The sequence below is a fragment of the Chanos chanos genome, chromosome 7 (assembly GCF_902362185.1).
Source record: "Chanos chanos chromosome 7, fChaCha1.1, whole genome shotgun sequence".
Classification (NCBI taxonomy): Eukaryota; Metazoa; Chordata; class Actinopteri; order Gonorynchiformes; family Chanidae; genus Chanos; species Chanos chanos.
In genome coordinates this window covers 32,938,508-32,966,252 of record NC_044501.1, presented here as the reverse complement: position 1 = coordinate 32,966,252, position 27,745 = coordinate 32,938,508, and the positions used below count along the sequence as shown (strand labels likewise).

The 27,745-nt window shown below is 40.1% G+C and overlaps 1 protein-coding gene and 1 non-coding gene across 2 annotated transcripts in view; one reads left to right on the top strand and one right to left on the bottom strand.

The window, feature by feature from the left end:
* Positions 1-4,538: 4,538 nt before the first annotated feature.
* On the bottom strand, positions 4,539-4,620 carry trnal-aag (transfer RNA leucine (anticodon AAG)). Its single transcript has one exon. It is a non-coding gene; the product is annotated as a tRNA-Leu (tRNA).
* A 2,737-nt stretch (positions 4,621-7,357) lies between these two features.
* zanl (zonadhesin, like) overlaps positions 7,358-27,745 on the top strand; it is a 38,169-nt gene continuing 17,781 nt past the window's right edge. Inside the window, 41 exon segments of the mRNA XM_030779208.1 lie at positions 7,358-7,431; positions 9,015-9,040; positions 9,790-9,933; positions 10,283-10,548; positions 11,139-11,223; positions 11,655-11,807; positions 12,182-12,352; positions 12,806-12,903; positions 13,087-13,777; positions 13,882-14,075; positions 14,345-14,486; positions 14,773-15,017; positions 15,186-15,334; positions 15,454-15,582; positions 15,678-15,816; positions 16,069-16,210; positions 16,358-16,554; positions 16,680-16,818; positions 17,450-17,566; positions 17,742-17,866; positions 18,283-18,428; positions 18,720-18,863; positions 19,061-19,168; positions 19,344-19,513; positions 19,693-19,895; positions 20,071-20,212; positions 21,024-21,217; positions 21,536-21,677; positions 21,946-22,190; positions 22,359-22,507; positions 22,627-22,755; positions 22,847-22,985; positions 23,213-23,354; positions 23,502-23,698; positions 23,824-23,962; positions 25,218-25,334; positions 25,510-25,634; positions 26,269-26,414; positions 26,718-26,861; positions 27,059-27,166; positions 27,342-27,511. Coding sequence (XP_030635068.1) covers positions 7,358-7,431; positions 9,015-9,040; positions 9,790-9,933; positions 10,283-10,548; positions 11,139-11,223; positions 11,655-11,807; positions 12,182-12,352; positions 12,806-12,903; positions 13,087-13,777; positions 13,882-14,075; positions 14,345-14,486; positions 14,773-15,017; positions 15,186-15,334; positions 15,454-15,582; positions 15,678-15,816; positions 16,069-16,210; positions 16,358-16,554; positions 16,680-16,818; positions 17,450-17,566; positions 17,742-17,866; positions 18,283-18,428; positions 18,720-18,863; positions 19,061-19,168; positions 19,344-19,513; positions 19,693-19,895; positions 20,071-20,212; positions 21,024-21,217; positions 21,536-21,677; positions 21,946-22,190; positions 22,359-22,507; positions 22,627-22,755; positions 22,847-22,985; positions 23,213-23,354; positions 23,502-23,698; positions 23,824-23,962; positions 25,218-25,334; positions 25,510-25,634; positions 26,269-26,414; positions 26,718-26,861; positions 27,059-27,166; positions 27,342-27,511 — 6,625 coding nt within the window.

Genomic DNA, 27,745 nt, shown 5'->3' with positions numbered 1-27,745 from the left:
ATTATGACTTAGTATATCATAATTATGATTTACTTTCTCATAGAACCTGTCTCATAATTATGACTTTGTATCTCATAATTATCACTTACTTTCTTGTAATTATGACATACTATCTCGTAATTATGACTTACTTTCTCATAGAACCTGTCTCATAATTATGACTTTGTATCTCATAATTATCACTTACTATCTCATAATTATGAGATACTTTCTCATTATTATGACATACTATGTGACTTGAGCTATGTCCGAACTGTCCAGCACGTGCAGATTGCTGGTAACACCTCTTCCGCACCGATTCTCAACACCGGCAACACTTCTCAACACTTCTCAACACCTCACAGGCCAGTGTGCTTCACCCCATACTCTACTTCCTCTTCACCTTGACTACATGGCAATACACAGCCCCAATTCCATCGTAAAGTTTGCTGTGAACCCTGCCATTGTAGACCTGATCACTGAAAATGATGAGATGACTTACAGGGGGGTGGTCGGACTCACGACAGTGCGCTGTCAGGACAGCCTTTCCCGCAACATTATTAAAACTAAGTAGCTGGTCATTGACTTCAGGCAACACGGGGCGTATAATATGCCCATTTATATTGGAGAAAATGCTGTGAAGAGAGTCAGAAGCTTCAAATTTTAGGAAGTCACTAACACTGTTGACCTCAAGTAGACACAGCACATCTCAGTTGTAATCAAGAAGGCTCCAAAGTGCCTTTTCTCAGTCAGACAGCTGAGAAAAGCAAGTATATCGCAGAAGGTGCTCAATAACCTCTACAGGTACACTACCGGTACACTACAGGTGCACTGTGGAGGCCATCCTTACAGGCTGTATGATATTCTTTTATGGCAGCTGCGAAGGACAGGATATCAAAGTGTCCAGATGGTGATAGGCATTGGTTAAGATGATCACTGCCACACATCCCCAGACAATGCAGGACATTTTTGCCAAACATTCTCTGCAGTCTGCATCACAAAGAATCCCATTCACCCTGCCCACACCATTTTTTTCTCTGTTCTCCACTCTGGCAGATGGTATAAAAAAAATGGGCGTGTCAGGACCTAGTCCTAGAGGGTCAAGGACCTACCTTCTTTGTTTTCACCACTAAAATGCGTGTGTGAGCTCTTAAACCTATCAGAGACCACGTGGCACGTGGTTGACAAGAACAGCAGCTTGAAGCTTGGCCTTCCAGGACTGGATTCTGACACCTGTGGGATGGAACAATAATTACTCAGGCTACAAGACTCAGAAACAGTTTTTATCCACCGGCCACTAGGCCTCTCAATAAGGACTCATACACGGTTTAATACGACGATACTGTTACAAACTTTATCAGCTGTAACAATAACTCATCTCTTTATCTCTTCACTTGTCACTTACTTTCTAAACAATCAAACGTTTATGTATCTTGTCTGTACTAACTGCATGTATACATAAATGCTGCATCTACTCCTTATTGTATTGTCATTGTATCGTCACCATTTACTGCTTTTACTGGGTCATCACCATTCATTATCTTATGCTTTTTGTGGTTTCTATTTTTGTTTTTTAAGTTTAAATGTTGTTTTACTGGTTTCAGTGTCATTTTGTAGTGTCAGTTTTTGTTGTTTCGTTATCAGGATGTGGTCAATACGTGAATGAGAATTTCGTTGTCCTTTGTATACATAACAATAAAGAGATATGACTTTAACTTTGGCATAACGTGTAGATGAGAGACTAACGCACGTGACGTATTTGTGCACACTTTGTCCTCTCAAAACTGTTTCCTTATTACAGCTTAATTACTCATAATTATGAGAAATGTTTCTCATATTACGACTTCGCAAAACTTTTTGTTTCCTTTCTTGTGGAATTCAGTACCCATATATACAAATTAACTTCCAACAACACTGTAACCTAAAGTCTCTAATCCAAGCCTATGTTTAAATAAAAGTTGGTCCTACCAATCTAAAGCTTATTTCTCCTCACCTCTGTATGTATATCATGGGGAGCAGGGAAGGGGAAGACTTGAAACCATGGGTACACCGCTTGTAGGGTCTATGCCTGGTTTTCAGAGGTGCTTGGGTAACATTGGCAACCATTTTGGACTGTTTGTAGTCTTAGTCTTAGGACTCAAATATATAAGTCCTGGTTGTTTTTTGACAAATTTGATCAGGCATTTCCAGTGGAATAGCTGTCAGCAGGACGAGCCAGATAAACATACTGTATATTTGCCTGCCCTACTTACTGCGCGTCCTGAAGCTTATATGGCTGTCATGATTGCTGGAACAAATTAAATTTGGTATCGGGAGTCAGAGACTTTACAGGACAATTTTAAAGTTTTAATCAGCACTATAATCAGCCTTGGGAAAATGCCAGTCATCTTTAAACCTCTCCCAGTACATACGTACAGATGGGAAAGATTCACTCACCTGACGTGTAGGTGTAGGTGTTGGGCTGGTACTGTAGAGCCTAGAGTAGACTTCATCAAGAACTGGGACACATTGTTGCAAAGGCCCTGGTGCTAGTAGAGATGATCTTTCAATATTACAGTTAATATTGTAAGGGGCTGTGAAAATCTATGAGCTCAAGCATCCAGCAGCCAACACAGGTTTCCTTTTGGTTTCCTGTTCAGTATTTAGACTTGCTTTTATCACACATATCCTGCTTAGTCTTTGGTAACAAGTTATGGGCAATAGATTGCCCACGAGCAAGCCAAAATGTTGCGATATGAAGAGAACTAACCTGTTAGAAATTCAACCATTTCAATATAACCCCTGGCCCTGCGATGAACTGGCAACCTGTCCAGGGTGTTTCCCCACCTTTCGCCCTATGAATGCTGGGATAGGCTCCAGCACCCCCCATGACCCTAATTAGGATAAGCGGCTTAGATAATGAGTGAGTGAGAATATAACCCTCAACTTAAACAAGTTTTATTAAATGTCAGCTCTCTTTCTAAGAAAATGAATCTGTGATCTAGATGAGTGATCTAATTGAAGAGCATAAGCTTGATTTTATATTTATCCCTGAAATATGGTTGTATTTGCATGGAGCATAAGCACTCTCAGTGAAGTCTCTCTACCTAAGCATACCTTTGTCCACACTGTACAACAGGATAAAAGGGGACGTGGAGTAACACGTATGTATAAAAGCAATTTTGTTTACAAAAACATCTTGTTTGGGAGAATCTTTATCTTTTGAGTATGCTGCCCTTGTGCCAGTTCATTATATTTCTTCAGAGTTTGTTGTCATCTATAGATCTCCAAAGCATAGTTCCGAGTATCTTGTAGATTTTTCGGAAAAGCTATCAGCCCCACCTACATAGTTCTCTTAACCATGTTCTCTTTCAATCTACACATTGATCATCCTCATGACGCTGAAGTGAAGGAATTTATGAGGCTGCTAGAGTCATTTGACTAAACACAACATGTGTCTAGTCCTACATTCAAACAAGGTCACGTCTTGGACTTGGTCATTACCAAGGGTGTAGATACCAGTGTGTCCCTAGGATATAGTCATTTCTGACCAATTCATTCAAATGAATTTGATTATGACCAAGGTCAACTTATAGCATTATTTTAAAAAGCATTATGTTAAGTCAGAAACGCCAGAGGAATTTATACATATTGTGAATAATGCACCCACTGAGGAGATTGGAGACTGTAGTTTTGGACTGTTGTTGCATTGCAAATTCCCTTGGCCAGCTGAAGGCATAACAAAAATATGAACAGTATCCATGGGGAATTACACCTGATGATACACTTTACCAGTCAAACAAGTTGGCCAATGTGCCATGCACTCATAGATTCAAGTTCCACCCTTGTTGACAGTGAATTTATGTGAAGCTTTTATGAAGTTTAACTTGGAAGTAACTGGGAGTGCTATCATCGAAGAGTTTTTCTTCTATCTCGCTTCTCTGATCTGAAGCCAATTATACAGCAAAATTATGAGGTGTAGCCAACTCAGAAAAATTGAAAGATGGTGAAAATACATGTTGAATGAAAATGGAGTCAATAAAGATATATATGACCAAAAAAAATCAGATTTTCAAATGATAATCTGAGCGACTCCATTCTTAATTCATATTTATTTTCACCAGCTCCATTTTCTTCAAATATTTTTTGTCACTTCCATCCCTCAGACCTGCTGCAAAGCATGTTAAAACACTATCAAGTTAGACGCTTACAAAGTCTACCCTCTGACCACTTAGTTTGTAAGGTAAATTGCACCACCCTTTCTTGGACATCCTGCAGAACTCAGCACTTGAAAATGAATTATTTGAAAAACGGACACCATTATGGCATTTGGAAAATATACAGTCTACTGTATATTCAGTCTACTATAATTCTCTATGAAAACTTTAAAGACATTTTAGAGTAAATACGATTAAGCATCTTTCTGAAACTCCACAGGGACCTCCCAATAGCTCCAGTACTCATATTAATATACATTTTGAAAACAGTGTTGGACAGAACAGATTCAAGATTCAAGCACTGTTCGCTATGTTACGGGGAGAACTGTCCTCAAACGATAGGCAAGAGGAGGGCAAACAATTTGGCAGCGGTGGGATTCGAACCCACGCCCCCGAAGAGACTGGAGCCTTAATCCAGCGCCTTAGACCGCTCGGCCACGCTACCTTTCAGCCCAACCCTGTCACAAAATATATTAAGAAATATTAAAATATGTTTCAGATGTTGAAAGGGGGCCCTAGAATGGTGACACAATACCACTCCAAGCGAGAACCTCTAACGCTACAATGATAACATCAGGCAGCTGTGACGAGATGAAACACACCCAATGTTCTTGCGCAAAAAATCGGTATCCTCTGTGCAATTTGTTACCAGTAATAACAAAAGTAGCAGCTGTTTTGCTTTGTCATTAGACATATTGTGTATTTATACAACTAAATGTCATCCTAACAACTGACAGTGGACTGTGAAGAAATGAAAGCTAAAATTGTACATATGATTCAGATTCATTCAGATTCATATGAACAGAATATAAATTTAGAGATAAATGACAACATTGGAGGCACAGGTTTTATATCATATGCTAAATAGTCAGAGGCAGAACCGTAGAACAGAATTGTTTTGTCTGAGGAGAATGTTGTAATTACTGTATTCCATTGGGCCTAATGCTGTCCAGCAAAAAAAATTAACTGAAATTTACAGTGTTCATTTATAAATTTAAGGGGTCTTTATTAACTTGAGTGACCTCAACAGAAATCAGCTATATTTCCAAAGCTTCTAATCTCTCTCTCTCTCTCTCTCTCTCTCTCTCTCTCTCACTCTCTCTCTCTCTCTCTAACACTTCCTATCTTTTCATCCAATCACTTGTTATAGATTAACTGCTCAGAAAGGAGATTCCCATTATACAGATAAAACACGTTGTCAGGAACAGCCATAGAGCACATCATGACTCACACTGCCGTAACACAGTGCAGTGTCCCAGGATCTGAAAAAACCCCCCCTCTTATCTGAAAACCTACATCAATTATTAAAGGTGAACCATTGCTACTTTTCATCCTGTAGTCATAATATTTTTCATATCAAAGCTTGGTTTACTGAAATGATTGTTCAAGAGCACACACAAATGGATGAAGGAGTGAAAAATACGAGTTGAAAGTAGAATTCAAGTTTCAAAACTTCTGAACATGCTATGTGTTGAAACTTGAGATGTTTTACTGAGTCACTGACATACAGGAGCAAATATTCTGTCTACTGTGGGAGTGTCTTTGTGAAACAGCAGAGAACAAAAAAAACAGCAGAGAAAAAAAAATCAAAGATACTAATTAAGTAAAAATGTATAAAGTTCTATGGTTATTAAGTCCTCTCTCAAAGGTCTCCCCTCTAGTTTTGCTCTTTAATGTAACTAGAAATTTTGAACTCATGCCTAAAGCCAGCTAAAAAATAGACATGAACTGCTGTTTTTGCACTGTATTCCCCTGTATTGCCAAGACGTGTCACTCTGCTATGTATCTGAATATTTTATACTTTGACATAATAAAGACTGTATACCTAAAGATAAACAAGGAGTTTGACATACGGTTTGCCACTGTTTCTTATAGAGTATGTTCACTGCATTTCTACAATAACTGAACCATTTTGTGGCATTACAATGACACGAATGAATCATCTTCAGCCTTGCAGGACCTATTGCGGAAGGGTGAGTTTATGAGTTTGCCAGAGCCATTAAGCTTTCTGGACTAAAGGTTCATTTATCTTAACCCTTGATACATTAATTGCCCAGAACTGAATCTGAACCAGTATAAATTTCTTGTAATTAATGAAGCCATCTACTTCTGAATTAGGCCAAAACACTTAGAATTGAACAAGGTTTAAGGCTTTGTTGAGGTATTGACCAAATAAATCCCGGCTGAACTAACCTCAAGAAACCCTATATTCTGTCATATGTAAGTCTGAGATCAAGAGACAGTAGATTCAGTTAGACAATTGAAATTGGTGGACCACATGACAGGTCACACATAACTCTTTGCTCCGCCATGTTTATAGGGTCTATAAAAGTGTGTTATCGCAGGACAAGGTGGAAACATAGTGTCAAAGCAGTGATTCCCATAGTTTTGGAGTCACCATTGCAACACTCACTGGTTGTGAGGAACGATACTGGGAAGTTTAATTTTTTTTTTTCTGGTATTTCTTTAGGTGGAGTGTTTTTTCATTTAGCAGACATGTTCATTACTGTAACCATAGAAACAAATGGACTATGTTCAAATTCAGGCCTCTCTAAAAATAAACATACACACCACGACTTCATTTGTCAAATATCAGTACCTGTTGATGTACTTCTTTGAAAGTGATATACTTAAGTATTTGTAAAATGGCCCTGAAACGATTGAGAGAAAAATGTTAAATGCACATTTTTCATTGTTTACTCTGATTATATCAATATCATTACATTTTTGTCTATTTGTTTGTGTTTGTGTTTTTGTTTTTGCTCTTTGTCAACTCACCAAATGGTGGTGTAAGAAGTGTGAGGGAACAGGGTGTGTATGTATGTGTCTGTGTGTGCCTGCATGTGTCTGTGTGTGTGTCTGTGTGTGTGTGGATAAGGGACAGGTTAAGCAATTCTACAGTCATTTGTGACACTCCCTCCTCCAACGCAGAAACATCACTATAAGAGAAAAGAAGGACCACACCCAAGTGTTATCAAAAGTAGTTACTGATTTGCTCAATTGGTTTTGCAATCAGCTACCTATAGTAATCTGAGAGAAAGTGGTGGAACGTCTGCACAGGCCCTCTGGACCCCTCCCTGCCTACCTCCCTCCCTCCATCCTTAACTTCCTGAGTCCAGCTTTATAAATTCTTGCAGTGCCTTTGGCCTCTGTCTATGTGCAACTAAATGCATCACTTAGACATGCGTCATCTAAAACTAATATTAATTATTGCCTGGATAAACGTGTGTTTCACAGAGGACAACGCAGGCAATAGGTGAGATGATTTAATTATTCAGTGACTTAAAATAACAGCCATTTTCTCTTATTTCATACTTAAGTCACTGAGGTTTTTAGATATTTTGAAACGTTTTATGCTATTATAATGGGTTGTTTCCTTCATTTATAAGACATTGAAATATTGATGATAAGGGAATACTGAGATGCTTGTCGTTAGCTATGGAGTACTGTGTTAAGGGCTTGTTTGTATAATTCTATTTGATGTCAGCGTGCAGTTCATAGGATATAAAAAATGCAAATGCTGATGCATTACATTTTTTAAATTTTAAATAATTACATCTGTAATTCATACATTAAGACATGTCAGCCAAATCATGCAGAAAAGTTAACTTACTTTTTACATTTTTTTATTATTGTATTTCACGTTTCATTCAGGTTGTTTTGTTATTTTATTATGAAAAGGTTATTTGAGGTTAAAGTAATCAAAATTTTGTACAACAAATGTACATATCTCTATTACCATGACATGCTAAAACAACATTTTTATGACACACCTGTTGCTAAAGACCAGATAATGCACTGTGTCTCATAGGCAGTGTAAAATATATTATACCTAGGGCTAAAGGTCACTTTTGCTGAGAATGACAATACAATACAATCCTGATTTACATGAGAGAAACAAATTGTGTCTTCTGCTTTATAGTGAATACATTTAGAAATTTTGGTAGATGTTGTTTAAAATTAAGTGCAAAATGAGTCTCTGAGACAAAAGATGCATCTTCACTTGACTAAATGATCACTGACTAACACAGTGTGTAAAGCAGTGTGTTTCCTCAACACACCCTCTTTTTAAAACCTGCAAGGAACATTGGCCGATTTTCTTATATGTTGTTATTACGTTCAGAAGATAAAGAAAATAAATTGAGATTCCTTGCAACACAAACTTAACTTACTGACTGAAAAAAACCTCCTCAGATAAAAGAGCAAGACTTTCTTTGTGGTATCTCTTTTTTTGAATTGGTGAGTTCTTCTAAGCACCATGGATGGATGTGGCATGACATGAGGTGTGCTGATGTAAATTAGAGAAAATGTCAGTGTAACAGCTGACCTAATATTAGTTTCTCTTGTAACATACATTGAAGTTGTTGAATTATGGGTAAGCAAAATATAGGCAGAATGAAATAAGATGGATGTCACACGGAGCTTCACCCTGTCAAAGAAAAACTCTGACCACAGTTTCTAACATGCTTCTTTGACAATGTTTTCCATGGGGTGTTTTGAATAGTTATTTGAAACTTTTTATGCGGCATTTTTTTTTTTGAGTTCTTACACGAAACACCTGAGAATGTGCCGCAGGATTCAAAAAGTGATAGGTAAACTAAACATGACAAACATCTCGAAATATACCGATTAACATTTACTATATGCTTTAAAGACATCCAGCTTGTTCAGTCAGCTGACAGTAATAGGATTCAGCGTTAATTTAGTGCAGGTCAGAATCATAATACACTGAGTAATGACACATCTCAAACACACTGGGACCATAATACCCTGAATAATGGCATATCTCACACAAAAATTTGACTTTTGTTCTTAACATTTTTTTTTGTCTTTCTATAGATATGTTTTGATGCAAAGAAACACAGGTAAGTTTTACTGTGAAATCTTAAACAAAATAAACAGACATAAAATATGGTAATGTTTTGCTCATACATTTATCTGTCCAGCTATTATTTTAACAATCAAAATTAAGACTGCCAGCTACCTCAGACATCGCTTGTCCAACTAAGGTGACAGTTACGTCCTTGGGATTAGATGAACTTTCCTCTTTTCCACCCTTGTAACCTGCTTATCATTGTGCAATTGCTTACCCACCCAGTATCAACTAAAGGTGAAAACAGCAATGAAGTGACAGAGCCCTTGAAAGCAATAAAATCTCACAGAAGTTGAAATAACTTTGTTTATTCAAGTCCGCTACAATTATACCGATATTTAATGACAAGCACATGCCTGTAAAGAACGCACAGCACTTCTGTCAATACTGCGCAGTAAAAGCATCAGAGGCATGGAACTTCATAAAAGTCCGCCGTCTGGTAAATAAATCAGTTTATGGAAAATGAGTCAGTTTCTTGGCAACAACACAAAAAACATAAATGAGACATGTCGTGATCCCGCGACTGCTTTCTGACATGAACAGTGTGAATGAACTGGTTCTAGTTCCACCGATCAGTGGTTAGTGTTTGTTATTGGAGATTTGGAGTATGAAAAGAGAAACAGTGCCGTGTGTATGAAAGTCAAGGCCTAGTTGACTACTATGGTACCCCGAAAACTATCATAAATCTGAACAAAAAAAGATAAAACCACCCCACCGCCTTCTGTTTTCTCTCCCTCACAGTGATAACCTCTTGTGATTTTAACAATAACGATGAACCGTACTGTCAGTTTCGACAAGACTCTGCAGATGACAATGACTGGACACGCCACAAAGGGCCCACGCCAACACCAGGCACAGGCCCTGATGGAGACTATCCTGATGGCAGTGAGTAGATTGATGAAACACACCATTGAATTTTTATTTAATGGTCACTACTCAATAGAATAGAATAGGACAGAATAGAATAAAATAGAATTAGCAAGCAAGGGTTTTCTGAAACAGTGAGGCCAGTTGATTTTCAAAATCACAGCAAACACAACAGTAAGCAGGAAAATATTCTAGGGATTTAGAAGTTTTAAATATGGTTTAGTAATATAATGATGTGGTGTTCAAATTAGTTCCACAAGGTTTTGTGTTTTTCTTTTCTTTCATAACAATTAAGGAAATAAATATCTTAATATTCAATTGAATCTCTCCTCTTCCCATTTTAACTGGATGCATTTTTGATCCTCAGCCGGTTTTTACATTTACCATGAATGTGACAATGTAAACAATGGGAAGAAAGCACGACTGCTCAGTCCAGCCATCAGCAGAGGCCAGACAGAAATATGTGTGCAGTTCCACTACTACATGTATGGTAGTGACTACACAAACACGCTGACTGTATGGGCCAAACAATCTGGCACAGAGGAGAAACTGTGGGAGAAGACTGGGTATCAGAGTCCATCTTGGCTCGGAGCCTCCATTACTGTACCCAAACCGGAAGGACAGTCCATTGAGGTGTGTGTGCATGTCTGTGAGTGTGTGTGTGTGTGTGTGAGTGTGTGTGTGTATATGTGTGAGTAACTAAGCAAGAATTTTTGCAAACGTATGTTTACAACTTGGCGTTCATACCTACAAGGACATTTATTATGCTTCTAATCTCATTGCAATCTGGGGTTTTATCTTTTTCACAGGCTGCTGTAAAATAATTAACGTGACTACGTCAAAGAAAAGAGTTTTTAAAAAAAAAAAAAGCAAAAAAAAAAACCCTGTAGACTCTTTGGAAGGAAAGGAAAAGCCACATTATATGCTGTTTTGAGTGTTTTAATGTTTTAAAGAAAAAAAATACTTTAGAACATACTTTGGTTTTGACATTCACCTTACGCAGAGTCTTTGAAATATTGTATAATGCGTGCTGGGGGTCAGATACATGTATGATGAGTCTGTGACTGAAAACCTGATTCATATTTACATACCTGCCTGAAATATTCATTGGATATTTTATACATCCGATATTCATAAACAGCTGATGTCTGCCCTAACTTTAATTATTTAACTCACGTGTTTTGGCAACGCTTGTACCTTACTGTCTATTTGCTCCTTCTCAGATTGTGTTTGAAGCAAAGCGTGGTTCAAGCCCATCATGTGACACCGCCCTGGATAACATTATCATCAGTGAAGGAGCTTGTCCAGGTGCCCTTCAGTTCACTTCCGTTCATTTAGCATTGAGACAAACGCACAGAGCAATGCATTGCAAGCAATACCAACATAAAGCATAAGGGAATGTGCAGAACTCTTTCCAACAAGTCAAACCTACTACAAATCTACTGCATCAGAGCACCTCACCATCTTCAGTACAGTTATTTATTTTGTAGTATTTCATCACAATAATAATTGTGAAGCTATCAGTATGCATTGTATATTACGCACAGAGGACAACTTACAAACATGTTCCTACAAAAACAGCTTATTAGGGAACATGGTGTTCTGCATTGGTATAACTAACAGAATTTGAGTTGTTCAGTGAAGAAGACATGAAATGTAGGATGAATGTTAGAGAACATCAGACATTAGTGTGACTACTCTGAGGAGTCTGAAACGAGTCTGTTTCTGTTTTACCGCAGGATGCTTATTTGGTTGTGATTTTGACACTGGTTATGATCTCTGTGGCTGGACAACTGAAGTCTCACTTCCAGAGCTTTTTGGCTGGGTTTTCTGGAATGGCCCAACAGACACACCTGGAACAGGCCCAGATGATGATTTCTCCAAACCAGGCTGTAAATCCAATGATATGGACATATATATGAGCATTAAACCATGAACTACAGTAATATATGTATAATGCTGTGATGTACTGTATGTCTACACATAGATCAATGAGTTCATTGTAATCAGTTTTTTCTGATATCAACAATATACAGAGCAGTGTCCTTTGAATGTCACAAATCCCTCAGAATTATCTGTGAAGATTTCCTCACTAAGGCACTTTGTAGATATTTATCTTTAATTGTTTATATATATATATATATATATATATATATATATATATATATATACACATGCCTTTTGTTTTCCGTTTCAGTATTTTATCCATATATATTACTCAATTTGCCTTTTTTCCATCATTCTGAATGTTTCTGTTTTTTTGCAGTTGGATTCTACCAGGTGATGGAGTCCTTCGAAGCAATCCCAGGAGAGTCAGCTCAGCTGTGGAGTCCCTCAGTTTCAGCCTCTGCCTCTGGGTGTCTCCAGCTGCAGTTTCACTACTACTTGTATGGAACGGCAAATGACATGCAGATCAATGTCTATGCTGCTACTTCTGGTAAGAGCTTAAGGGTCAAGCCATGTTGTTTCAAGCTACACTATGGGGGTTTTTTGTATCCTTTTTTTTTCAAGTGAAGATGAAACTCTTCTAAAAATTTCAGGGCTATTGTGTCGTGAAGTCAGAAATGCTGCGGTTCACGGGATTGGAAAAAAAATGGGGGGGGCGGGGGGGGGGGGGGTTCACAGGATTGCAAAATACATTGTTGTCGACAACACCAAACATTGAAAATTTGGTGGTTTTGCCTTTTTAGAGTGCAACCAAAGTTTAACCCCTTTTCCAATACAAATCAATTGCTAATGCTTAAAATAATATGTAGCATATATGTGGTATATCAAATGTGCAAATACATCCATATAATTCTTCAATCTTGTAGACAAATGTAAAACAGACTCATTCCTGATATCCAAATGTACGCCAGACTGATTAAGATGTGGAATTCAATACTTTTAGCTGATTCACTGGGAGCCCCTCTATTCACCGTCAGAGGAAACCAGGGGCAAGACTGGAAACCTGCAGAGGTCAGTTACATCGGCACAGCAAATATCCAGGTGAGTCCTTTATGCGGACACTGTATTTGTGGCACTTCATGTAGTTTTTCATGTCAGAGCTAGATTGTACCTATATTAAAGGACGCAGCTGAAATATTTTTGTACCACTTTTTAAAGTGTCAATCATTGAAATCTTTAATCACGATGCATGCTCCAGAATACTAATGACCATCTATCCTTCAGTTTGTGATTGTGGGAGTCTTCGGTGAAACAGACAAGACTGATATTGCCATAGACAGTTTGTGCATTACAGAATGTCAAGGTAAGAATTTCAAATCTTGAAAACCCATGAATATGATGAGAATATGATGTATTATGTCAGAATAACATGGACACAATCTGAATAGTGCTCTGTTACAACTGCAGTATCTGTTACCTGTTTCAGCAATTACACCAACAACTCCAAAACCATCCACTCCACAACCATCAACACCTCGCCCATCCACTCCACAACCAACCACAGCTAAACCAACAACAGCTGGACCATCAACACCTCAGCCATCCACTCCACAACCAACCACAGCTATACCAACAACACCTGGACCATCAACACCTCAGCCATCCACTCCACAACCAACTACACCTAAACCAACAACAGCTGGACCATCAACACCTCAGCCATCCACTCCACAACCAACTACACATAAACCAACATCTGGACCATCAACACCTCAACCATCCACTCCACAACCAACTACACCTAAACCAACAACAGCTGGACCATCAACACCTCAGCCATCCACTCCACAACCAACTACACCTAAACCAACACCTGGACCATCAACACCTCACCCATCCACTCCACAACCAAGTACACCTAAACCAACAACACCTAGACCATCAACACCTCAACCAACAACAACAAAACCACCAAGTATGTTATAATTACAGTTTTGGTGATCTCCTGAAAGATACAATAAGTGCTTATGCGAAAGCGGCGACTATGTGTAAAATTATGCTGCCCTTTTCTGTTCACAGTCAAATGTCCACCTAATGCTGAGTATATTGAGTGTGGACCAGCTTGCGTTCCCAGCTGTCAGGAACCCTCAACCAACTGCACTGGGCCCTGTATCAGCGCTTGCTTCTGCAAACCGGGTTATGTGTTCCGTGGCAAACGTTGTGTTCCTATTGAAAAGTGTGGTTGTCTGGATGATGAAAACAACTACTATGAGGTATACACTAAAGAGGGGCTACTGTAAAGGCTTGCAAACTAAATTATCATATTACCAACATTTGAACCGCTATTTCAAGTAAATGAAAAGCAGAGTTTGAGAATATCTGTTTCACTGGACTCAGTTCTTGAGGGTAAAGAAAGAACAGGGCTTATGTTTATGGGACCCACAGATAAAGAAAACACTCTTAGATCCATATTTGATCAGAGTGCAGTCATTTTCACTGTCTATTGTTTGAAACCGGAAACTCTCATTCTTCTGTTCTTCAGCCTGGAGAGATTATCTTTGGAGATGGCTGTTCTAAGCTCTGTCGCTGTAAAGGGAACTACACTCTTGATTGTGTGGACAACACCTGCTCAGCCACTGAGGAGTGTCGTGATGTTGGAGGAGTACCTGGCTGTTACCCAAAAGGTAGTGTCAACATGTAACCGATCATTTTTTTATTGTCTGTTAGCAATTCATTTCTCATCAGTTCAAAAACAGAAAAAGGTTCACACAGCAGTTTCACATTCCTTGTTCTACCTGATATATAAACGATGTCTTGCTCATACCTAAGTCTTCAGCCAGCAAACTAAAATAAGTTGAGCTTAAGTTAAACTTGCTTCTTTCAGTTGATAAATTATGATGTAATATCAACTACAAGGAGTTCTGTTCTCAGACATTCAATTCTTTCCTCTCTTCCTGATTTTGTTGCCAGACTCATCCACCTGCATTGCCTCTGGTGATCCTCACTACACCACCTTTGATAAGCGACGCTATAACTTCATGGGCAACTGCAGTTATCTGATGTCAGAGCCCTGCAACAGCACCGATGTACCTTACTTTGCCGTGTACGTAGACAACGAGAACCGTTACAACAAACCCACTATCAGCTATGTGAAGGCTGTGCACGTCCACGTCAAAGGAGTGAAAGTGTCCATCCTGAAAGGTGGAATCGTTCAGGTATGTAGGAAAGAGAAAGAGTACATGGTAAAAAGGGAATGAGGTTGAGAAAGAGAAACTGAAAAACAGCTAAATGAACAGGCAGCTGGAGTGAGGCTAATTAACATTTTTCCTCATGTACCACACATGGTATTTTCTAAGTTCCCATTCTCTGATGCATACACACAGGTGAATGGAACCAATGTGAATATTCCTCTGACTCCTGTGGATGGTGTGAGTGTGTACAAATCTGGGAAACACTACACAGTGGCCATGGACTTTGGAGTAACAGTGCGCTATGACGGAAATCACTACATGGACATCAAAGTCATCTCAGAGTGAGTACAATGGAATTCTCTTCCTAATTCTGTCTCACTCTTTCTGGCTTTACAAAAGTCAGATGTAACATAACCCTCTGATTTGTTTTGTGTAATTCTGCATCTGTCTGCGTTTCTAGCTACAAGGACAAGCTGTGTGGACTATGTGCAGATTACAACGGAAACTCAAAGGACGACTTCCGCACTCCCACTGGAGAACTGGTCACCAGTCCAAATGACTTTGGAAACAGCTGGAACACAGACCCAGAGTGAGACAGAGAGAAATACAAACACACACACACACACACACACACACCATGCACCCTAACCCATGGATTGACATCCATCTCTCATAATTTTTCAGATGTGATAAACCAACTGTTGATCCCACTCCTGACTGCACAGCTGAAGAGGAGGATCTGTATGAGGGTCCTGCCTACTGTGGCATCATACTGGACCCCAATGGTCCTTTTGCTGTCTGTCACCCCAAAATCAACCCCAACGTAAGTTAGACAAGACCAATCATACCTCAGTTGTTAGAAACACTGCTTACACTGTCAAGGTGTGGAAATGTTTGACTGACGTTTCAATTATGAGCTTTTTCATTTGTTGTAGCTTCAGAAACAGCTTATATAACAAACTGTAAGAACCCAAAGACAAAGGGGTTATTTGTAGGTTGATTTGAAACACGTGAATCATCAAATCATCAAGATTTGAGATAACCATTATTGTGTGTGTGTGTGTTTCTGTGTCAGGGGTTCTTCAGAGACTGTATGTTTGACTTGTGTGAGCTGGACGGGGCTCATTCTGCCCTCTGTGAGGCCATTGAGGCTTATGTCAATGAGTGTCAGGACCGTGGTGTCAATATCGGACCTTGGAGAAATGCCACTTTCTGCCGTAAGTCTCCTCTTCTCCTTTTTCATTTCTCTGCACAGTTTCCTGCAGAGACAGGAAACATGATGAAAAGCAATGAATAGAGTATCTCTACCATCTATATTGCAGTATTATTTATAAAGTTTAACAAATTTCTTCTCCCCCCTCCAGCTCTGAAATGCCCCCCCAACAGTCACTTTGAGTCATGTGCCGATCCCTGCCAGCCGTCCTGTACCTCCCCAACTCCATCCCAGTGCAGTGGGCCATGTGCCGAGGGCTGTGTCTGTGACCCTGGATACGTCCTCAGCGCCGGAGAATGTGTGAAGCAGGAATCTTGTGGTTGCTCATATAATGGACAGTACTACCAAGTGAGCAGCATGTTTGTTTTCTAAACATGTAAACCATCAGATATGTGACAAAAACCTTGATTACACCTTTAAGTCTCTCTTGTCATTGTTCTCACAACTATATTCCTTCCATCTCTAATGATTAGCCCGGTGAGGAGTTCTACACTAAGGACTGTGAGCTGCTATGCAAATGTAACTCACCTCTGGTTACATGCACTGCCGCTGAATGTCCTCCCATGCAGCAGTGTGGAGTACAGCAGGGAGAAATTGGCTGTTACCCAGTCAGTAAGTGTCTCTGCTATTTCATGTTGTCTTCTTCATGTTATAATGGGTACACTCAAGCGACATAACACACAAAACCTCATATAGAAAGATAAAGTTCAACTGGATTTTTTACTAAGACAGTTCAAGCCTTAGTAAGAATATATGGCATTATCCTACACAACTATGTTTTAAGATACCATTGTTTGGATACACACTGAAGCATCTTTCACAACCACTGTATGGTTCTGTCATGTCTGGACTTCTGATAATTATGCAGCTCCAGTGCTGTACCACCAGGTGCCAGTAGTAACCCAAGATTTAGCAAGGCTGCATTTCTCAGCCAGTGTCCTTCAAATTTCCAGGACAAGAAAAGATGTGAAAGGCAATAATAATAAAAAAAAGAATAGTCCTTAAAATCATTACACATTACCAAAATTTTGCAGAGGCATCTAAAATGTCAGTTTTTCTTGATAGATTCAGGTTATCATAATTCTGTTGGTTGCATCTTTGATCGGGATAGAAACTTCCGACAATAACTGATATAGTGAGTTTAGTCATTTTTGTGAAGAGTGTCACAGGTAAAGAAAATAAATATCATGCTGATGTGAAGCACTGTATTCCTTCACGTGAAACTCTACTTTCTCCTTCATAGCCTCTGAAGATTGCATCATCTCTGGTGACCCCCATTATCAGACCTTTGATGACAAATTTTTCACCTTCATGGGCACTTGTACTTACACCCTGGCCCGCACCTGCAAAAACAACACAGGTAAGAGACCTCCCAGTCTCAAGACGCCCAATGTATTCAAACATGTCAGGTACCTTTTTGAGAAATGCGAGAACATTTTATTTTACACCTGCTACTGTAACCACATTGGCCTTTATAACAGGAGTTCCTTTACATCATCCCATCATGATATTTTGACGATGCTGGTGTTTTCTAGGGCCCTGGTTCTCTGTGGAGGCAAAGAATGAAGAGAGAGGGGTGTCAGGAGTTTCCTACCTCAGGAAGTTGTATGTGACAGTGGATGGTGTCACAGTGACAATGATGAAGAGCAGGAGGATTCTGGTCAGTACATACTCACTTTTCATACTGTTTCACATTACATAACAACCTAATTTCAAGCAATATCATACCTCGTTGAGTGCTCAGAGAACCACTGAGTGCTTAGTAAACCTCTGAGTGCTTAGTAAAATTTATCAGATTTTGGATAAATTTTTAAAGCATTTTAGTGTTTATTAACAGAAAGATATCACTGACTCGATCTTCTGGTGGTTTACCCATGTGTTTTTTTCTATTATTTATAATCTCACCAAAAAGGACATGAGAGCATTCATCTTAGAAATGGGTGGCAATTTCCTGGAATGCTATAACAAATCAGATTTAGTCCCTCTCTCATACTTACAAGACTTAATCTTTGCTAGAATCTAAAATCTTTGATTTTTTTATTTCTCTGCCTCTCTCGTTCCCTTATGTTCGTTTAGGTGAATGGACTGAGGGTGTCTCTCCCTCATTCTCCATCTCCGCTCATCTCTCTCTCATTGGCTGGACAGTATGTAACCCTAACCACACCCTTCGGCCTAGAGGTTCGCTGGGATGGCAATCACTACGCCAAGATCACTGTGCCAAGGTACCGTTACAGGTTTAAATGGTGACAGACAGTACACAGAGGGAGAATACTGGTGTTTTTTCTTATCTTTCCAGAAATCTGCGACCTGTCCTAAGATTGAGCTCAGTTAGATTCTGTATTCGTTTTCTGAGATCAAACTGGGACACAGCCCAGCCAGCAATCCAGACTTGGACATGAGTCTCTTAGCTTTGTGACAATAAATGGTTCAGAGGCCAAGTATGAAGTTTGTTCGGGGAAATCCTGAAAAAATCTCTGCTCATTTATCTCTCTCTCTCTTTCAACTACTCTTAGCACCTACTATGACCAGATGTGTGGTCTGTGTGGGGACTATGATGGAGACTCAAACAACGATTTCACTAAGCCAGATGGATCTCAGGCTGGAAGTTCTGATGATTTTGGCAACAGCTGGCAAACAGATGAGGATGAGGATGAAGTGTGAGTCTGCCTTTTTTCGCTTTTATTAATCTTTTCTTTTTTTTAAACTTTCATAAGTGAGTGGGTGCATGAAGTTGTAAGCAGTTTGTTTAAACACAGTGTGTCTCAATATATATCACAGACTACACACTATATTAGCTTTCTATTGAAGGTTGGTGCATTTGTTCATGTTGTCATGGTGATCTTTGATTCGACAGATGCAAACCTGACGTGACACCAGATCCTCCCTGTGACCCTGCACTGGAGGCTGAGGTATCTAACCCTGAGAACTGTGGGAAAATTACAGACACCACTGGACCCTTCAGGTGGGCAACTGTCAATTCAGACAAGAGATTAAACAAATAACTAAATGTGTATATCCTTTCCTCAAACGTTCTACCAATAAAAGCTTTATAATCTATCAGATAATATTTCTGTGAGTTTATAGCTAACCTTTTTCCACTTTTTCCCTCTCACCCACACACACACTCACACATACAGGGACTGTATAAATGTGGTGGATCCTCATCCATTCTTCCAGAGCTGTGTGTTTGACATGTGTCGTTACGAGGGCCAGCAGCAGACCCTGTGTGACCAGCTCCAGGCTTATACTGAGGCTTGTCTGAGTGCAGGAGCACCTGTGCACCAGTGGAGGGAGCCAGGCTTCTGTTGTGAGTTTTTCCTCACAAGCACAAATACACACACACACACACACACACACACACACACACAGAGCTACAATCAGATATAAGTACTAAAACTACATTGACTAGTTCTTAGAAGTTCTACAATTTTTTCAGGGTATTTAACCAAACCTCTTTCTCTGTGTCTCTTTTCTCTCCGCCTGTAGCTTTGGTGTGCCCTCCTAACAGCCACTACTCCCTGTGTGTGAGTGCCTGTCCAGAGACGTGTCTGGGGGCCAGTGGTCCTCCAGGCTGTGCTGATAAGTGTGTGGAGGGCTGCCAGTGTGATCCTGGTTTCATCCTGAGCAACGACAAATGTGTTCCTGTCAAAGACTGTGGCTGTGTAGACTCCCAAGGCTCTTACCACCCTGTGAGTTTACTCCTCACACACACACACACGCGCGCGCGCGCGCGCGCACACACACACACAAATATTCATAGTGTAGTGCAAGGAGGAGCATATTGCAATTGAGCATAATGCATTTCATGCTAGACTCATCTGCAGTGTTGAGTCTTTCATGTTGCTGTTTGTATGTGTTTAACAGGTCAATAACAGCTGGTATCTGAAGGACTGTACACAGCAGTGTGTGTGCTTGGGTGGTGGGATCATCCAGTGTCATAACTCACCCTGCCTCCCCAATGAGATATGCCAGCTACAAGATGGAGAATATATCTGCAAGCCAATAGGTACAACATTTAAACAGATACGCAAACACACATCCATATCCACAAAGCTGTTTGCTTACTGACACATTCATTCTTTTTCTTCTGACAGGTACAACACCAAGACCAACTACATCTGGACCATCAACACCTCGCCCATCCACTCCACAACCATCAACACCTCATCCATCCACTCCACAACCAACTACACCTAAACCAACAACATCTGGACCTTCAACACCTCAGCCATCCACTCCACAACCAACTACAGCTAAACCAACATCCGGACCATCAACACCTCATCCATCCACCCCACAACCAACTACACCTAAACCAACATCTGGACCATCAACACCTTATCCATCCACTCCACAACCAACTACACCTAAACCAACATCTGGACCATCAACACCTCAACCATCCACTCCACAACCAACTACAGCTAAACCAACATCTGGACCATCAACACCTCAGCCATCCACCCCACAACCAACTACACCTAAACCAACAACAGCTGGACCATCAACACCTCAGCCATCCACTCCACAACCAACTACACCTAAACCAACATCTGGACCATCAACACCTCAGCCATCCACTCCACAACCAACTACACCTAAACCAACATCTGGACCATCAACACCTCATCCATCCACTCCACAACCAACTACACCTAAACCAACAACACCTAGACCATCTACACCTCAACCAACAACAACAAAACCACCAAGTATGTTATAATTACAGTTTTGGTGATCTCCTAAAAAAATACAATAAGTGCTTATGTGAAAGCAGCGACTATGTGTAAAATTATGCTGCCCTTTTCTGTTCACAGTCAAATGTCCACCTAATGCTGAGTATATTGAGTGTGGCCCAGCTTGCGTTCCCAGCTGTCAGGAACCCTTAACCAACTGCACTGGCCCCTGTATCAGCGCTTGCTTCTGCAAACCGGGTTATGTGTTCCGTGGCAAACGTTGTGTTCCTATTGAAAAGTGTGGTTGTCTGGATGATGAGAACAACTACTATGAGGTATATACTCTACAGAAAGAGGGGCCAATGTAAAAGCTTTCAAATTAAATGATCGCATTATCCAAAATTTCGCATTGTTTTGATATTGTATTTTTATACAGCTTGTCTTGGCACCCAGTGGATGTTTTTCAAAAAAGATTAAACAAAATGTAACACACCCTCTCCTTTGTTCTAGGCCGTTCTTAAAGGTCAAGATAATAGCCATTGAACTAAACAGCCACTGAACTTAAGGATTTCAAAAACAGATCATCAAAACATGCTTATATTCAGGTTTGATTGATGCTTGAAACCTGAAACTCTCATTCTTCTGTTCTTCAGCCTGGAGAGATTATCTTTGGAGATGGCTGTTCTAAGCTCTGTCGCTGTAAAGGGAACTACACTCTTGATTGTGTGGACAACACCTGCTCTGCCACTGAGGAGTGTCGTGAGGTTGGAGGAGTACCTGGTTGTTACCCAAAAGGTGGTGTCAATACGTAACCAATCATTTTTCATCAATATATCTTTCTTTAAATTGTTTCTCTAATCAAATATAGTGGTACATCTAATATCTAATTTTTCATCAGTTCAAAAACTTCTTCAGTCTTCAGTCTTCAGTCAGCAAACTAAAATAAGTTGAGCTTAAGTTAAACTTGTTTCTTTCAGTTGATAAATTATGATGTAATATCAACTACAAGGAGTTCTGTTCTCAGACATTCAATTCTTACCTCTTTTCTTGATTTTGTTGCCAGACTCATCCACCTGCATTGCCTCTGGTGATCCTCACTACACCACCTTTGATAAGCGACGCTATAACTTCATGGGCAACTGCAGTTATCTGATGTCAGAGCCCTGCAACAGCACCGATGTACCTTACTTTGCCGTGTACGTAGACAACGAGAACCGTTACAACAAACCCACTATCAGCTACGTGAAGGCTGTGCACGTCCACGTCAAAGGAGTGAAAGTGTCCATCCTGAAAGGTGGAATCGTTCAGGTATGTAGGAAAGAGAAAGAGTACATGGTAAAAAGGGAATGAGGTTGAGAAAGAGAAACTGAAAAACAGCTAAATGAACAGGCAGCTGGAGTGAGGCTAATTAACATTTTTCCTCATGTACCACGCATGGTATTTTCTAAGTTCCCATTCTCTGATGCATACACACAGGTGAATGGAACCAATGTGAATATTCCTCTGACTCCTGTGGATGGTGTGAGTGTGTACAAATCTGGGAAACACTACACAGTGGCCATGGACTTTGGAGTAACAGTGCGCTATGACGGAAATCACTACATGGACATCAAAGTCATCTCAGAGTGAGTACAAAGGAATTCTCTTCCTAATTCTGTCTCACTCTTTCTGGCTTTACAAAAGTCAGATGTAACATAACCCTCTGATTTGTTTTGTGTAATTCTGCAACTGTCTGCGTTTCTAGCTACAAGGACAAGCTGTGTGGACTATGTGCAGATTACAACGGAAACTCAAAGGACGACTTCCGCACTCCCACTGGAGAACTGGTCACCAGTCCAAATGACTTTGGAAACAGCTGGAACACAGACCCAGAGTAAGACATAGAGAAATACAAACACACACACACACACACACACCATGCACCCTAACCCATGGATTGACATCCATCTCTCATCATTTTTCAGGTGCAATAAACCAACTGTTGATCCCATTCCTGACTGCACAGCTGAAGAGGAGGATCTGTATGAGGGTCCTGCCTACTGTGGCATCATACTGGACCCCAATGGTCCTTTTGCTGTCTGTCATCCCAAAATCAACCCCAATGTAAGTTAGACAAGACCAATCATACCTCAATTATTGTAGAGAAAATATTTCGGTTACATTTTCAATTATGAGCTTTGCAGTTTAACAAACTGTTTAAACATCAAACTGCTAGGATTTGAAGGCACATGGAGTATTTTTGTGAGATAATTTGCAATAGGCTATGTGAATTATCAAATCATCAAGATTTGAGATAACCATTATTGTGTGTGTGTGTGTTTCTGTGTCAGGGGTTCTTCAGAGACTGTATGTTTGACTTGTGTGAGCTGGACGGGGCTCATTCTGCCCTCTGTGAAGCCATTGAGGCTTATGTCAATGAGTGTCAGGACCGTGGTGTCAATATCGGACCTTGGAGGAATTCCACTTTCTGCCGTAAGTCTCCTCTTCTCCTTTTTCATTTCTCTGCACAGTTTCCTGCAGAGACAGGAAACATGATGAAAAACAATGAATAGAGTATCTCTACCATCTATACTGCAGTATTACTTATAAAGTTTAACAAATTTCTTCTCCCCCCTCCAGCTCTGAAATGCCCCCCCAACAGTCACTTCGAGTCATGTGCCGATCCCTGCCAGCCGTCCTGTACCTCCCCATCTCCATCCCAGTGCAGTGGGCCATGTGCCGAGGGCTGTGTCTGTGACCCTGGATACGTCCTCAGCGCTGGAGAATGTGTGAAGCAGGAATCTTGCGGTTGCTCATATAATGGACAGTACTACCAAGTGAGCAGCATGTTTGTTTTCTAAACATGTAAACCATCAGATATGTGACAAAAACCTTGATTACACCTTTAAGTCTCTATTGTCATTGTTCTCACAACTATATTCCTTCCATCTCTAATGATTAGCCCGGTGAGGAGTTCTACACTAAGGACTGTGAGCTGCTATGCAAATGTAACTCACCTCTGGTTACATGCACTGCCGCTGAATGTCCTCCCATGCAGCAGTGTGGAGTACAGCAGGGAGAAATTGGCTGTTACCCAGTCAGTAAGTGTCTCTGCTATTTCATGTTGTCTTCTTCATGTTATAATTGGTACACTCATGCGATGAAATCCCATAAACCTCATATGGAAACATAATTATTGAGGAGATTTCTTTTCTTATGTAGGCAATTCAAATACTAATAAAAAGGCTGTTTCCTTTGTCCTGCACAGCTATGTAATTGTTGTTGTTGTTGTTGTTGTTGTTGCTGCTGTTGTTCTGCACACTGAATATAACAGCTTTACAACAATTTCATGGCCCTGTCATTTCTGAACTTTGATAATTGTGCAGTTCCGGTTATGTACCACCAGGTGCCAGTAGTAACCCTGTATTTTGGCAAGGCTGCGTTTGCACAGCCAGTGTCCTTCAAACCCTTTAAAATATCTCGGAAACTATTATAATTTTTTTACAAAATGAATATGAATGAGTAAAATCTTAGCACATTAAAAAAAGTCAGCTATTCTTAATAATTTCATGTATCATGTTAGTTAGCCTACGACTTTGTTTGGGATAAAAACGTCTGTCCACAACTAAAAAGCGAATTTCGTAATTTTTGCAAAGATGTTCATGGGTAAAGAAAATGAATATCAGGCTGCCGTGTGAACTCCGAACTCCCTTTTTACTTTATTTTTGTAATAAATATATATATAGTTTACATAAATACCGACGATAACATGGTAGGCCAGCTACCTACTTCAGACCTGCACATACAAAATAAAAGAATGACCTTTGCCTTCCAAAAAAGGCCGTTATACACAGCTACATCTCAAACAGAGTAGTGCATGAGATTGAGAGGAGCTCAAGTGATAGAATGTTCACTTAACGAATTTAACGGACTGCCCCGGCGGTATTTCACATTGCGTTCATATGTAAAACATTCGTAGAAAATGTGTAGATTGATTAAAAACATTCAAGAATAGCCTCACTATGTGATAGAGGTGTTGGACTAACGAACTACACCTTATGATAGGGGTTAAGACAGATATTATTTCCGAAAAATATCGAAATAAATGATACGATATTTCGACATGGGACTTACCCCTCAGCCAGCGTACACGCGCTTCGCAGAGGGAACGTGCGAGGGTTCTAAAAGCACAAAAAGGGCAGCTCTAAGGATGTGCAGTGCACCACAGGGAGCTCATAAAAAGCTAATGATGACCCGTTATGTTTAAGTATGCAAAATGCACTACTTTCAAAGAATGCAGTTTTAACTCAGAAGTATAGTATTCCTTCGCGTGAAACTCTACTTTCTCCTTCATAGCCTCTGAAGATTGCATCATCTCTGGTGACCCCCATTATCAGACCTTTGATGACAAATTTTTCACCTTCATGGGCACTTGTACTTACACCCTGGCCCGCACCTGCAAAAACAACACAGGTAAGAGACCTCCCAGTCTCAAAAGGCCCAATGTATTCATACATATCAGGTACATTTTCTTGAAATGCGAGAACATTTTATTTTACACCTGCTACTGTAACCACATTGGCCTTTATAACAGGAGTTCCTTTACATCATCCCATCATGATATTTTGACGATGCTGGTGTTTTCTAGGACCCTGGTTCTCTGTGGAGGCAAAGAATGAAGAGAGAGGAGTGTCAGGAGTTTCCTACCTCAGGAAGTTGTATGTGACAGTGGATGGTGTCACAGTGACAATGATGAAGAGCAGGAGGATTCTGGTCAGTACATACTCACTTTTTCATCGTCACATTACATCACAGCCTAATTTCAAATCCCTTTAGCATTAATGTAACAGCCTTTTTCAGAGTACAGACTGTTGGAGAGTTGTTAAAACTAGTTAACATTTTCTTACATAGTAATTTATTAGCACTCATTCAGAGGGATCACCCCATGAGTACAATTATTTCAAATTTCTGTCTAATTTTAAATATTAAGTTTTCATTAGTGTTTCAAAAGCACAAACACATCAAGGACTCTTCTGGTGGTCTATTCTCATGTTCTGTCTATTGCTTATAATCTTAGGATTACCAAAAAGGACAAAAAAAGGACATGAGATCTATTCAAGTTTTTGCTTATCCACTCATCTCTCTTTCTCTCTCTCTCTCTCTCTCTCTCTCTCCTTGGCTGCTTTATCAGTTGGTGCCAATTCTTATCCAGTTAATCCACTTGTTCATCTTCTCTCTCAGTCAGCTTTTTCCCTCCTTCTGTCCAGTGTCTCCTCTAAGATATGTGATATTTTCCCAGAATGCTTTTCATCAGTGGAGCTTAATGCCCCTCCCATACTTATCAGAATTAACCATTGGATTTTCCGCTCTCTCTTCTTCTCTTGATCTTGCAAATATCTCTCTTCAGGTGAATGGACTGAGGGTGTCTCTCCCTCATTCTCCATCTCCGCTCATCTCTCTCTCATTGGCTGGACAGTATGTCACCCTAACCACACCCTTTGGCCTAGAGGTTCGCTGGGATGGCAATCACTACGCCAAGATCACTGTGCCAAGGTACCGTTACAGGTTTAAATGGTGACAGACAGTACACAGAGGGAGAATACTGGTGTTTTTTCTTATCTTTCCAGAAATCTGCGAGCTGTCCTAAGATTAAGCTCAGTTAGATTCTGCATTTGTTTTCTGAGATCAAACTGGGACACAGCCCAGCCATCAGTCCAAACTTGGACATGAGTCTCTTAGCTTTGTGACAATAAATGGTTCAGAGGCCAAGTATAAAGTTTGTTTGGGGAAATCCTGAAAAAGTCTCTGCTCATCTCTCTCTCTCTCTCTCTCTCTCTCTCTTTCAACTACTCTTAGCACCTACCATGACCAGATGTGTGGTCTGTGTGGGGACTATGATGGAGACTCAAACAACGATTTCACTAAGCCAGATGGATCTCAGGCTGGAAGTTCTGATGATTTTGGCAACAGCTGGCAAACAGATGAGGATGAGGATGAAGTGTGAGTCTGCCTTTTTTCGCTTTTATTAATCTTTTTTTTTTTTTACACTTTCATAAGTGAGTGGGTGCATGAAGTTGTAAGCAGTTTGTTTAAACACAGTGTGTCTCAATATATATCACAGACTACACACTATATTAGCTTTCTATTGAATGTTGGTGCATTTGTTCATGTTGTCATGGTGATCTGTGATTCGACAGATGCAAACCTGACGTGACACCAGATCCTCCCTGTGACCCTGCACTGGAGGCTGAGGTATCTAACCCTGAGAACTGTGGGAAAATTACAGACACCACTGGACCCTTCAGGTGGGCGACTGTCAATTGAGACAAGAGATTAAACAAATAACTAAATGTGTATATCCTCTCCTCAAACGTTCTACCAATAAAAGCTTTATAATCTATCAGATAATATTTCTGTGAGTTTATAGCTAACCTTTTTCCACTTTTTCTCTCTCACCCACACACACACTCACACATACAGGGACTGTATAAATGTGGTGGATCCTCATCCATTCTTCCAGAGCTGTGTGTTTGACATGTGTCGTTACGAGGGCCAGCAGCAGACCCTGTGTGACCAGCTCCAGGCTTATACTGAGGCTTGTCTGAGTGCAGGAGCACCTGTGCACCAGTGGAGGGAGCCAGACTTCTGTCGTGAGTTTTTTCTCACAAGCACAAATACACACACACACACACACACACAAGATTGCACTCATATCCTAGTGGGGGTCTTCCCATTGACTCTCATTATTCTGTAACTAAAGAATAGTAACCTGCTCTTAACCCTAACCTTAACCTTAACCAAAGAAATGTTTTGACACATTTTGTTTTATCAGTAACAACAATATAGCTTAGAAAAAAGTGCACTTTTTTCAGATTATTGGGGAC